Source organism: Mesoplodon densirostris, chromosome 5, assembly GCF_025265405.1.
Source record: "Mesoplodon densirostris isolate mMesDen1 chromosome 5, mMesDen1 primary haplotype, whole genome shotgun sequence".
Taxonomy (NCBI): Eukaryota; Metazoa; Chordata; class Mammalia; order Artiodactyla; family Ziphiidae; genus Mesoplodon; species Mesoplodon densirostris.
This window is the reverse complement of record NC_082665.1, coordinates 48,869,123-48,883,068: the sequence shown is the minus strand read 5'-3', so window position 1 is coordinate 48,883,068 and position 13,946 is coordinate 48,869,123. Positions and strand designations below refer to the sequence as shown.

Genomic DNA, 13,946 nt, shown 5'->3' with positions numbered 1-13,946 from the left:
TAGAACCTGATGGTTCACCAATGAGAGCACACTTGTTATGGTAAAGGACCTTTAACTTGTAGCTTAAATGGTGCTCATCAGCATCCCCTTTGATAATACTTGCTTTTATTGCAGCCCTGGAACCTGAGACTCCACCACCATCACAGCCGCCAATAGGTAATGAAGTTTCCTTTAGTGAGTGAAAAAGAATTCTCTTTCTTCCACACCCTCTATGTTCAACTTTGTGCTTAGCTTTGGCTTTTCAAAAAATTATTTCTCTGTTGTCCTTCAGATCTTTCTTTCGGCCATTTTCACCAGAAGATAAACTCCCTGCCTGTGCTTAAGTGGAAGCTCTGAGACAGGCATGAAAGCCATACTGATTTTGATTTGTCACATTCCTTGTTGTCCCTCCTTATATTTGAGCACCATGTCCTGAGCTTGTTTTAACCTGGTTATTTCCCATAGAGGACCATGGCTTCCCCAGGACATATTTGTGCTTTCACTTTTAGAGGTGTTTTTCTTACTTCCAAAACTCTAACATTTGCAGATTTTCTTGAAAAGCATTATGGTCTTTCCAGATCTAAATATCCTGATGTGTCACTAGGAAATGCATTAAATGAGAGAAATATAAAAACGCACCCCAGTCTACGTAGCTTCTTTTTCTTCAAGAGAGCAAGAACTGTTCTGCTAGTGCTGTCTTAGCCAGTTATTCACATTTTCCTTCATAACATGAGCTGTTGGTTACTTTATTGCATTTACATCTTCCAAATGAGAGTCATGCCTTTTTTTTTTTTTCCCATTTCTCTTTCCAAACTTAACTGACCAGCTGCGTTTTTGTTCATTTTGTCTAAAAACACAGGAATCTATTTACATAAAAAAGGAATTTCTTATATGGATAAAAGTTTCACCATTTACGTTTGCTCAACTTAGTACTTAAAAATTAAACATTTTTCATATTTTACTAAAGTTCATCATTTTTCTGTTGATTTTGATTCCTTCTTGATCATTTTTCATGCAGTCTTAGAACCTGGAACACTGGGAACTAAACCTTCAACAACAACATTAGGTAATGCAGTGAGTGACCTACCTTTTTTTCCTTTTCCTGACTGCTGGCATCTTTATTAACAGGCTCACATTAATGGATTTTTTCATTAATGTCCATTTGTGTGTGTGTGTTCTCTATTCCTTTGGAGAAAAATTTTAAATCCTATAGTCTAAAAATTATATCTCATTCTTTAAAAGTTGCCTTCCCTGAAATAATTTGAGGATTCAAAGCCTTTTTGCACATGTTACTGATTTACAGATTTTTTTTTTATTGGAGTATAATTGCTTTACAATGTTGTGTTAGTTTCTGCTGTACACTGAAGTGAAGCAGCTATATATGTATCAGTATACATATATCCCCTCCCGCTTGGACCTGTCTCCCACCCCACCCCCCTTTCCACCCATCTAGGTCATCACAGAGCACCGAGCTGAGCTCCCTGTGTTGTACAGCAGCCTCCCACTAGCTATCTACTTTACACATAGTAGTGTATTTATGTCCGACCTAATCTCCCAACTCATCCCCCCTCCCTTTCCCCCACCCCACCCCATGTTGATTTGCAGATTTTTAAATGCTAAGCGAAAAACATTTCCTTTTGAATCTTAGGCCAAATAAATTTTAGTTTTTATCCCTAGTGGCTTCTAAAAGTAACTTTTCTCATGTTCCTGTTGAACATATACCTTCAAAAATTTAATGAGACTGTCTTCTCCAAGCTGTACAAAGTTCTGAGTTTTCCACCTCAAAATAGAATAGAGAGATCTTTTGAACAGTTATTTATAAATATTTGGCAAAAAATAACATAAAAATCCATTATTCAAGACTTCATTTAACTGGGTAAATAATGATAGAAAGTTGCAAACAGAAGGATACATATCTGCAATAAATCAAAGGGCTTAAATGTGCTTCTAAGATACACGTAGTATTGATGGTCAGTTTGTAGGGCCACCGTTCGTGTATTAACTAGCTGATTTTCTTTCTTCAGCTCCACCAAAGACCAAACGACCAGGTCGTCGTCCCCGCCCTAAAACCACAGCTAGTCCAGATGTGCCCAAGTCCAAACCTGGTAAATGTGATGTTCAGGGTTCCAATTAACATAGAAAGTGGAATATGGTAGTTTCTGATATAGTAGCTACCTACCACCTAAATAGCTGGGCTTTAGGAACCAGTGTAGTTGATTTTTATATTTAAGGATCTATACTTTCTAACTTCACATTTTATGAATACGTTTATATTTTTATTTGTAGTTATTAAGTATACACAGCAGTAAGCTGGACCACTAAGTGGATCGTTAAAGTAGGGCACCATAAAAATTTTACACAAGATGCGTATTCATGGCAGATGAGATGTGGGAAAGCAATCGGGAGAAGAGGGGCAGATGGGAAAAATAAAAAGGAAAATCACATTCACAAAAAGTACATGGTTTAAGTAAAGATGGAAGAGTAATATTTCCTTCCTCAAGATGCCACTTCTTGACATAATTAGTATTTTTGGTTTTTTGCCTCTATAGCTCTGGAACCTGCTACGGTACAACCGGAGCCCTTGGTGCCCACAGTTGGTAATTCTGGTCTCCTCCAATTGCTTTCCCAGGTTGTCACTTTTGCTTTTCCTGCTCTCTGCCGAGGCATGACTGCAATTCTATACACAGTGTCACAGTTTTGTTCCATGCTTTCCCTTACCTTTCCTATCTGGGTCTGAAGAGCCTGAAGATAGGAGACTTCTAGAAGAATTCTGTGTGCTAATTCAGGGAAAGTCCATGGTTTTGAACACAACTTCCTGGTTTTCCAGAAACCCTCTGTCCTCCCATCATGTGTCCTTGTATAGAGAAAACCATCTACTCTTTCTCAGGGACTTCCGTGCTCATCCTGGACTTGGCAAATGGCAATGTTTTATTCCAGTGTCATGATTACCATTTCATTGCTTTACTCATTCAACTTGTAAGATTTTCCCCCTTTTAAACAGCTGCATGAAATAATGGCTCCTTCAGCTTTTCTGTTTCTCTGAGGAATTTTTTTGAGGATGTTTTGATAACCAAAGTCACACACACTGTTCTTTGTCTAGGGTCCAAGATAAAAATAGTATGGTCTTTGTAACTTGAGAATATTAAAAGTCTCAAGCTGGTTTTATTGTTTTCAGTCCTAATGCTGTTTTGATTATAATTATTTCATTATAATTTCTCAGCATTCACAGTAAATCTGTCACTGGTTTACTTTAGAAAATTCCAGAAATGAATAGCCATGTAACATGCTGTATAATTTCAAGTATCTATGGGTTATTTTCCAGATTTCCTACTAAGCAAGTTTCAGATTTCTACCTTACTGTTCTTATACTGGGGAAAAGAAAAAAAAAACCTATCCAGTAAGAAACAGAACTATTATACTTGTCATTTTAAAAATTACTTATACAGACAAAAGTCTGCTTATAGTTCTCCTTACTTTTGTTGAGAGACACATTTTGAACATTTCCTGGAGGCTTTTTTCTTTCAGAAAAATCAGTAGGAATGGACACATTTCCCACCCCAGGAATTAATTTTGTTGTATATTCACTGAATTTATATAGTATCTTTGCTTGAGCATATGTGTCCTTAATTATTGACAGTTACAGCTGTGACCTTAATACTTTTTTCTTTAGCGTCGAAACCATCCAAAAGACCTAAAACTACACGTAGACCAGATGTACCTCAAATCCAGCCTGGTAATCTCTACTTTCAATGTCTTAATCTATAACTAGGAAAATGGTGTGTAAGTAGCACTAATCTTGACATTCACAGCTCTGCCATGACACTAATTATAGCACCCTTTTTCTTCAGATTCAAAATCACCAAAGCAATTACTTCCTAAACCCAAAACCACAGCAAAACCGGATACGCCACCACCTAAATCCGGTAAACAATTTCCAGTGCTTTGGCTTAAGAAGCTTTTTCTTTGGGGATGTTGCTGAAGATGCTTACAGTTTGTCATATCATGAAAGCATAGAAACCCAAATACCATGTTTTTTTTTGTTCATTATCTTCTCAAAGTAGCCACACTTGTGTTTCATGTGTTAAATGAACAATTTAATGTTTGGGAAATTAACAAATTTTATATCGGATTGTCTGACAGATTCCACTCTTAAAGCAGTTTTAGGTTCTGACTTCTCCATTCGGGTGTGTAACGAATAGAAGCCTGGTTTTTCTGTATCTGGAACATTTTTGAAAGTGATTTTAACAGGTACCACTAGGGAGGCTGACCCTGTGTTCTTCCTTTATAGGCACATGGAGATTGGCTTTCTCTAAAATACCTTATTGGCTTTTCAAATGGTACCTATTAACTAAGTGATTTTCTACTAAATAAGAAGATATTATATAATAGTTCTGAAAATTCAATTGTTTTCCAAGTGACATTTTCTCCTAAGATGCCAATTAGTATAAAATTCTAATTTACTGACAGCATCTCTCATAATAAGTAAGTCTCTCAAGAAGGCAATTTATAAATTTAGAATAAACCAAGTTCTGTGTCCTGTGAATTAAGCATCATTGAGCACCTAAAAGTCTAGCTTTCCTTACTTTTGTTTCTTATATCTGTTTATTTTTTATGGTGCAGTCTTTGAGCCTGTTACATTTGAGAATGAAGCACCCTCCACAACCATAGGTAACGATGGATGTCTTCCCTCTTGGTCAATGTTTCTCTGAACTTGCCCCTCTCATTTCTGTCACTGTCTGTAGTCTCTTGTGTAAACAATTGTCATTCATCCTCTTTTTCATTCATTCCCCAAAATTGTTTACTATTTTTAACAAGGACCTTTTTAATATAATTAGGCATTCTTACAGCTGCTGCTCAGCTTACAATCCCTGAATGTTTTTTGTTCTTTGATCATCTTCAGAGATAGTCAGATTGCTTGCAGCACTTGATGTTGGCAAGAGTCACAGGTGCTCTCTCCATCCATCATTCAAACCAGGACATTTTTGAAATCTCTGCTTTTATGTATGTATAATTTATGATGTGGGAGAGGAACAATGAAAAAGCTGGTTGGGGCTTGAGAAAATACAAATTGTCTCTTTCTCGCAAAAGTCCTTTCTTCCTTGATTCCATACTGTTCGAATGCAACTGGACCTTTCTGTTGATAAATTCGTCTTGTGGTGTTGAATTCCAAACAAAATAGGGACTTTCCTTTTTTGTTTGAAGGCAATCAGCTTTGAATATTGTTTTGTCCTGTGGTTCTCACTTTCCGTCTCTTCCGGATGCCATGTTTTCCTTTAGTTCAGAAGATGTTCTCAGATGTGGCTTAAACCAACTCTGTGCTATGTTATCTTGGACAGTCAGCAAAAGGCAATCTCCATATAAATGCTTACAGAGTTTTTGGTGATAAGATATTTTAATGTTACATTTAATCTTATGGACTTGAAAAATAGAGACACTAATTTAAAACCAAGTAGTCATAAGTCTTAATTTTATACCAATGTGTAATTCAATCATTTCGGAATATTAGAGAATTAGAGGAATCCTGTTTATTCAGACAAAAGTTGAATTATTACTTTTCAGACCTTTTTCTTAATCATCTCTGTTCCTCACTTGAATAGTTATCTCCCAAGTATCCATTTGAAATAAATGAATAAATAAGGACAAACTGTAGCAAAGAGTATCACCTTTATTGTGGAGAAAGGGCACAAGGTTATCTTTTGCATAACTGTCACAAATCTCCAATAATCAGACTGATTATGAACATTTTTAAAAATTCTCACCACTACCACCGTTTCTCAAAAAAATATATTAATAATGGTGGTGAAAACCTTTCAAATACTAACAGAAGTTTTCATAATAATTTTTCAGAGTAATTTAAAATACATATCAGACAGCTAAGAGATTTTTTTGGAGCCAAGTTTCCAATACAGCTGCAATTATATAATTAAACATCAAAAAACCTACTTTTCATTGGCCTCACAGGGTTGCAAAGTGCAAGGGGTATGGCTGTTTTGTGAGATAAATGGGCACTAGAGTACAGCCAGTTATTATAGAAGAAATACTCTTTTTCCAGAGTTCATAAATGCTTTTTAAACATTACAGGATTAAAAGGATTCATTTTCAATATAATTTTGTTTCCTTTCCTATGTTGCTTAAATCTCCATTGTTTATTGTATTGCTTTTGGTCAGTTCCTGCGACAGACATTGAACCTGTAACTCTGAGAACTGAGGCTTCTTGGACAACATTAGGTAATGACCTTTTATGTCTTCAGGCAAGAGCATTTTCTGTTCATTGTCCAGTCAATTCCATTACTATGTTGGTCAAAGGGTTTTCTCTTCTGTAAGATTTTTTCATCATCCCTTTTGGTCACTCAACTATATTTTTTCATTTTGAATGTATTGAAGATGTTTAAAATAAGTCACTTGGTTAGAATATAAGCATCTATGAAGCTAGTGCAGAGTATCTATGACCCACATTATCCAGCTTTCTTAAAGCTTTACAGAGCCAGTGATTCTGCTGAATTCCAAACGCAGTTAGGAGTCTCTGCCCTATAAACATCAGGTATAATTCTGTGGCCATCAAAAGAAAGTTGTTTTAAGATATTCCAGGCATTTTAATGGTCTACCAATGATTTTAAGAAATGAGATGTGTTTAGTCTAATAATGTTTAATGGAATGTATGCCTAAAGCAAGTCATTTCTAAATATAATCTCCCCAAAGCAGGTGAGCCTGGGTCCCTCTCTAATGTGATGTAGACATGCTGTGCTTCTGACGTCTCTTGGATCAGGGTTCTCTTTGAAAATCTGATACCAACAATAACAGTAAAGTTTTCAGATAATTAAAATAATGTTATATGTTCTTTCTCAAAAGAACTGTCAGCAGACAACCCACCACAACTTTTTTTTTTTTTTGGCATATGGATGACAAAGAAAATTCCAAACCCCAGAGACGAATTTCTCGACTCCAGAAAATCTAGCAAAATTTTATAAAACCTAGAGCCATGTATCATCCTTTTTTTCTGGAGTCATAAGACAACATTAACCAGTTTCCTTTCTTCAGCTCCAAAAACATCACAAAGAACAAGAACACGTCGTCCACGTCCACGTCCACGTCCCAAACATAAAACCTCACCGAGCCCAGAGACACCTCAGGCCAAACTAGGTAAATATGTGGTTCCTGGTACCTGTGGAACCTTGTTGGATGTGATACTGTGGTGGGAGTGTAACTCTCTGCCTAGTAACCCTGTGATCCTTCAGGATGGATGCCCAAGTTACAAGTGCTCTCGTCAATACGTGTGACTTCCTCACGCTACTTAGTATCTTCTTGGTACCTTGTATTTTATTGCTTCTCTCACCATTCGATTACATTTTCTCTTTGATTCTGGCTCAGCAAAAACGTATCTAGTTGAGTACCTAGCCTATTTAGTTCAATTAGTCTCATATTTGATGAACTGCCACATTAGCATTTGTGAGGAATAGTTTAGAAATAACAAGGGACTTGGCTTCATTGAGGAAGGAAGCTGCTCTTGTGTGAAACTGTTCATATATGGATAGAAAGGAAAATGGGCAAAAGCAACATATTTATTGAGTTTTACCAACTATTAGACACATAGTTAATTCTTAGAGAAGTGAAAGATCCATGGGCTGATAAATGTCATGTGGACCTTGAAATGTGTACAGTTTGTAGATTTGTTGGAGGGATGAGCAGGAATAACAAACAGAAGCTGGAAGGTGCCGTATGTGTGGATGACAGCAGAAGGATAGGACTTGGAAGTAGAACTTGATTGTGAGAAAGGAGAAGGGCAATGTTTACTTGGCTGGTGCTCAGAAATTGTCAGCAGTGCTACTTTTAGATGGGTCTGTGAAGAGGACCTTGAGTGCCTGACTTCAATGAATGGATTTGAGCCACTTGGCTGCAGCATACTCTCCCGTCAGCCCTTTTCTGTCCTGATAACAGAGAGATGAACTGACAAGTTTTGTAGACCGAATGACCCTTTGTATCTTGCTCTTTCATATGGCTTTGTTTGGACAGAGGTCTTGGTCTTTTTCCAAAGGGGACTCTTTTTTTTTTTTTTTTTTTTTTTTGGTGGTATGCGGGCCTCTCACTGTTGTGGCCTCCCCCGTCGCGGAGCACAGGCTCCGGACGCGCAGGCTCCGGACGCGCAGGCTCAGCGGCCATGGCTCACGGGCCCAGCCGCTCCGCGGCATATGGGATCCTCCCAGACCGGGGCACGAACCCGTATCCCCTGCATCGGCAGGCGGACTCTCAACCACTTGCGCCACCAGGGAGGCCCCAAAGGGGACTCTTAACAAGAAAGAGCGTTGTCTATTTTGGTTATTCATTACCAATATCTGCTTAAATATATCAACAATTGCATCTATAGATGTAATTGTTTGTTTTCCAGAATATTGTGTTATAAATTATACTTTCACATTCTTTTCTTACAGTTGTTAACCATAATGTTTTTAGACAGATGCCTAAAGATTTTTCTAAGCAGAGTTTTCCATTATATTATCAGATGATATAAAAAGCAATACTTGTAGGTAACCATGTGGGGATAATAAGGGTATAACCATTTCATAATATCATATATCTTTGTACCCTCACCTTGGAACTTTGAAAATTTTGCTTTCTGGCAGTAGAACCACACTACCCTAGTGAAGTTCATTTTCAAGAGAGTTTGGTGACTTTTCTTATGTGTTTAACAATTCTTTTTTTTAATTGCTTTCGATCATTTCTTGCTACAGACCTTGAACCTGTTACTACTGGGACATCTTTAGGTAATGATCCTGTACATCCTTCAGCAAGTGCTTTCTTTACTTGTTGTCAGACTTATCTATGTTCTGTAGAGACAATGATGTCATAATTTATTGTCATCCTATTGCTGTGTTCGTCTTAAAATATAAAAGGCTTTCTTTCTAACATTAATATGTATAAACTTTAATTCAAGACATCTATTTGCTGCATCTCCCAGCTTGTAATTGCATCATGTCAATCTGAGTCTCTGTTTAAATAATACTGTTTGTTAGAGCTGGGGGCTAAATGTGATTCTCTGTATATTCTTTATTTAGACCACAAATATAGTGTCAATTATGATACCATGAAGTTTCTTTAAGCATCTTACTTTCAATATTTCAAGTTCTACATAACTTTTTTTTTACTTTATTGATGTTGCACCTAATTTTGTGTAGTTATTTTAGTAAATTACCAAGTGGAAAATTTGCCCAAGACTAGCTGTTTTAAATTATAAGTGAATAGTATAGGATGGTTTGAACTTCTCTCATGCTGTCACAGTTTAGCGTGATTTCTCATTAGGGACACTTTCAAGAAAATGATAGTCCCTCATCTTCATTTCTTAAACATAATTATAATATAATTTTTAATCTCTAGAGAATTCTCAATTATTAAAAAAACCTGTTAATATATTAAAGGAGAAAATTTCAAACCAAAGTAACAAAGGTGTCTCCGCTCAAAAGAACTCTGGCAAGTTTTAGAAGGCTTAGAGCCCAGTTATATCATCCTATTCAGAGGTAATGGAGTCACCAGCACTATATTAATCCTAACTTTTCTTCCTTCAGCTCTAACAACAACAAAGAGACCCCGTCGTCCACGTCCCAAACCTAAAACCACGCCCCATCCAGAAGTACCTCAGACCACACTGGGTAAATATGCAGTTTCTGGTTTAAGGAATCCAAGCATTCTACCCCAGCTGGGACCCTGAATTCTGTGCACATAATTGGTACATGCCTTATATATCTCTTAAGAGTAAACACTATTCTTCTTATTAATCCCTTCTATATCCCCATAACCATATTAGCCACTGTGAGACAAATCAGAGGTAGGAATTATGTTTTATTTCCCAAACATTTTGTACTATAGTTATAAACAAAAGCTGTTCCTGCATAAACAGGTAGAAATTAACACAGAGCAGCATGTTTATACAAATGTAAAATAATTTCTGAAATAGTACAAATGATATATGCTAGAAATATAGTAAATATTTGGAGCAGGAAAAGATCCAGGATAATTAGGGAAAAAAATCAATGCAGAATTTGGATGAGTGAAGGGTTGAGGGAACAAAGGCTGATAAACAGGGAATGTGCTGAAGGAAGCTGGTGACCAGACAAGATGACTTGTTGATAACACTCCTGTTGAATGGGCCTCTATAGGATGAAATAAAGGGGACTGGGATATCTACTCAAGAGCTTAAGTTTGGTCCAGTGGGCTTCACTGATCCTTACTTCTACACAGGACCATGCTTTTACTATTCTTGGAACTGAAGATGCTTAGTTTAATATGATACCACAAACTGAGAGGTTGTTCCTCACCTTATTATATTAAATGCCACTCTCTTCACTAAGGACTTAGCGAGTATGGTCTCAGCTTCTTTTTGGCTCTCTGTTCTATGTGTGGTGGGCAGACCCTAGGGTGAACCCCTACTCCCCACCCCCTCTACCTCTCACCTCCCACCTGCCTCTTGGTTTTAAAGCTTTTGTGTAATCCATCCTTGCCCTTCCCTTTTCCCCTTCGAAGCATTATTTTTACTGTTAAGATGAATTTTCTGACATTTCATGCACTCACAAAAATATCTTTGATTTCTTTTCTTACTTTTGATCAGTTCCTGCCACAATCCCTGAACCAGTTACTCTTAGGACCAAGGCTCCAGGGACGACCGTAGGTAATGACACATTATGTCCATAAGCATCTGCTCCTGCTCATTTCAGACCCATTTCACCACTGGCATAACCAGAAGACTCTGTGTCATCCTCTGTTGTCATTCAATTACTTCTTAATATATTGAAGAGTATTAAAACAACTCATTTGTTATTCAAAGAATCAAGTATGAACTTAGCTTAGTATACATATCTGTAAGGCAATGCGTTTGAATTTGTGGCATCTCATCCCTATGTAACCTTTTAATCACATTCTGTGTTACTGAGTTTCAGACACAATCAATGGAGGTTAGGGATGGGAGTGTCTGTCCTTGATCCAAACTGAGTACAGTGTCACAGTCATTATGGTGTGACATAATTCTTATGCAGATCTAAATTCCTATATTTTTTTACTATGTGCACGATTTTGTTTTTATTTTGCCATTTTAGATAATGATACAGTCTTTTTTCAGTAAGGAGTGAAATAGAAAATATGTCCAAGGCTAGTAAATTGAAGTTACAAGCACCATCATTAGTGTAAAGTCACCCTACCCCTTCCCCACCATCACAATAATTCAGTAGGTTTTTGGAAATTTTTTTCATTGGGAAATCCCTTTTGAGAATCTCCTTGATATATCAACTCAGGTTTCTGTGTGATTTTTGTTTTTCACGGTAATATAAGTGATAAAAAGAGGCAATCATCAAATATGGACAAATGTTTCAAACTCAAAAGAAAAATTTCCTGAAATTCAAGAAATTATAACAACTATAATCCTATCCACAGCTTCTGGAACTAAAAACACTCTATTAACCTGAAGTTTTCTTCCTTTAGCCCCCAAAGTGCCTCAACGAACTCATCATCCACATCCCAAATCTAAAACCACACGGAGTCCTGAAACACCTCAGACTGAACTGGGTAAATGTGTAGATCCTGGTTGAGGAATCCTGAAGCCCATCCCTGTGAAGTCTAGAGAAAGTGAAGGGGCAAGTCAGGGCCAGCGGCCACTTTCACTCCAGAGCAGGCAATCAGAACACAGTCGGACAGGTCTTAGCGGGTAGCCGAATTCCTTCCCCTTTGTAAATTAGAATCTTCTCTCTAAATGTCTATTTCATTGGCTTCTCATTCAATTCTATCCATCCTTTATATATTGAATGTGTATAGTGGACTGAAACAGCTATAGGTTAAACATATATTTGGGCAGATAGGAGATTATTTCTTGGTAACTATTAAAGTTGTATAAGTCATAGTACAGATCTTGGGCAGGAGTTAGCAAATATTTTCTATAAAGGGCAAGAGAGTAAATATTCGGGGCTTTGTGGCCTCAATAATCTCTGATGTATAGTTTTCTTTTTTCCCTTTTTTTTTTTGTTTTTTTAACAACCACTTAAAAATGGAAATGGGCTGTATGAAAACAAGCCATGGGCAAGGTTCGGCCTATGGGCCATAATTTGTGAACCCCTGGTTTAAAGAAACAGTCAGGGTGGGCCAGAATAGTTAGGAAGGGCTTGAGCATTGAAATCACTATAGATTTGGATGGCTGGGGCGCGAGAGGGTGGGGTGAAGAAGTTCAGAAGACAGGCCCTGTGTGGAGGCCAGTGAGAGGAGACAGGCTTCTCGGACCAATGAAGGCTGTCAGCTTCTAGGTGCTGATCAGAGCATTTTATTGAAGCTGCTGTAGCTAAATGGGCTCAAAGGACCAGCTGAAAAGGAACTTTTACTCATGGACTTAGGAGTTTGGGTTTCATGTAAGAATCATCACTATCCATACGTGGTAGGCTTTCCCGGGCATGAGACGGAAGGATACAGCTGCACCACAGGCTGAATGGCTACCCTTTATCTTGCTCTCTTAAGTACCCCAGTTGGGCAAAGCTTGTCGTCTCTTTCCAAAGATGAGTTTTTAGCAAGATGGGTAAGGTCTACTTTGGCACATTACCTAGACTAGGATCATCACAGAATGAGAAACTTCAGGGACACTTCTCAGGGACAGTTATCTGAGTACAAAGACAATCCTTCCTGAGTGATAAACTGGTAACCGAGTGCAGACACACTATATCCCTCTGAGATTGTATAAATGTTTAACATTTTTTATTATTACTGTTATTTTTGGTCAGTTCCTGCCACAGTCCTTGAAGCAGTTACTCCTATTAAAGAGGCTCCAGGGACAGCATTCGGTAATGCCACTTTCTGACCTTCAGCAAGCACTTTTTCTGCTCAGTGTCAAACTTCTGCGCATTCCCCTCTGTTGCCATTTAGTTACATTCTTTATCTTATGAGTTAAATGTGCATAAAGCAAGTTACTTCTTATTCTAAAGAGAGTCATCCCTGGATCTAGTTTGGGATATCTTCCTGCCCTGTAACTTAGTTAAAATTTTTTTCAGTTAAAATTTTTTTCAAGCCAGTTTATTTTTAGCTCAACCAGAGTTCTCTGTTAAGGTAAATTTCATGTATTTATAAGAGTGCCTGATCCTGATCTATGCTAACCAGACTGTGACAGGGAAGTTTCTTTATACATCCTTTATACACCTGCCTTTTTTATCTGCCTGGTTTTTTTGTTGTTTTGTTAACATTTGGGTAATATGGTTTTAGTGAATTGTCTAACAGATAATGTGATCAAGGCTAATAAGTTTAAATAGTAAGCCCCATCCTTAAGGTGAATCTGACTCCCCCTTAATCTCCACCATAGTTTAGAAATGATTCTTAACCTTTTTAATGCAGTCAGGGGATTCTAGGAGAATGTGTTAAAAAATACCAATCTTGACTCTCTGAATTAATAACTTCATTTTATGTGTCAACTGTGTCCCCAAAGTATCTTCAATAACAAAGGAAGATACAGTAGCATAGTAGGGCCAAACTTCTCACACTAGAAAGAAACATTTCCTGAAGCTGAAGAAAATCTATCAAGCTTTGGAAAATTTAAAGAAGATTTTGTTCAAAAACCTGTAAGTTGCAGAAGCATTAAAGTAACAGAAATTTATCTTTTTCTACTTCCAAAAACATCCCAGCAGACATGTCATTCACAACACAAACTTAAAACCACTCCAAGTTCAGATGCATCAGAGATTACACCAGACAAAAGCAGGGCCCTTGGCTTAAGGAGCCTGGCAGCCTGTCACTGGTTGAACATGTAAACCCATATACCCCCTAGTGAGGGAACCATGAAGAGTCCTTGCCCCTTCAGAACTGGCAAGGAGTTCATGTTTGGAAGAGACCTAACCTTCTCTCCAATTCTGGATAGTAAGAGACATGTTATACTTCTCAGTCTGCAGGTTAGTTGAGCACAAACACTTTTCTTGTGTGAAAATCCTAGAGGATGAAAACAGGGCAGGGTGTTTTTT

At 37.5% G+C, this 13,946-nt stretch overlaps 1 protein-coding gene across 25 annotated transcripts in view; it reads left to right on the top strand.

The window, feature by feature from the left end:
• The window catches only part of ABI3BP (ABI family member 3 binding protein), a 457,010-nt gene that overhangs the window by 353,208 nt on the left and 89,856 nt on the right, over positions 1-13,946 (top strand). For 15 of the 25 annotated variants that reach the window (XM_060098691.1, XM_060098690.1, XM_060098704.1 and 12 more), the window contains 14 exons: positions 115-156; positions 998-1,045; positions 2,004-2,084; positions 2,529-2,576; positions 3,650-3,712; positions 3,828-3,902; positions 4,600-4,647; positions 6,148-6,207; positions 7,018-7,119; positions 8,706-8,738; positions 9,537-9,620; positions 10,577-10,636; positions 11,443-11,526; positions 12,723-12,782. In XM_060098691.1, coding sequence (XP_059954674.1) covers positions 115-156; positions 998-1,045; positions 2,004-2,084; positions 2,529-2,576; positions 3,650-3,712; positions 3,828-3,902; positions 4,600-4,647; positions 6,148-6,207; positions 7,018-7,119; positions 8,706-8,738; positions 9,537-9,620; positions 10,577-10,636; positions 11,443-11,526; positions 12,723-12,782 — 888 coding nt within the window. The remainder of the gene's footprint in view (positions 1-114; positions 157-997; positions 1,046-2,003; positions 2,085-2,528; positions 2,577-3,649; positions 3,713-3,827; positions 3,903-4,599; positions 4,648-6,147; positions 6,208-7,017; positions 7,120-8,705; positions 8,739-9,536; positions 9,621-10,576; positions 10,637-11,442; positions 11,527-12,722; positions 12,783-13,946) is intronic. The other 10 variants (XM_060098713.1, XM_060098711.1, XM_060098708.1 and 7 more) reach the window with 5 other exon arrangements.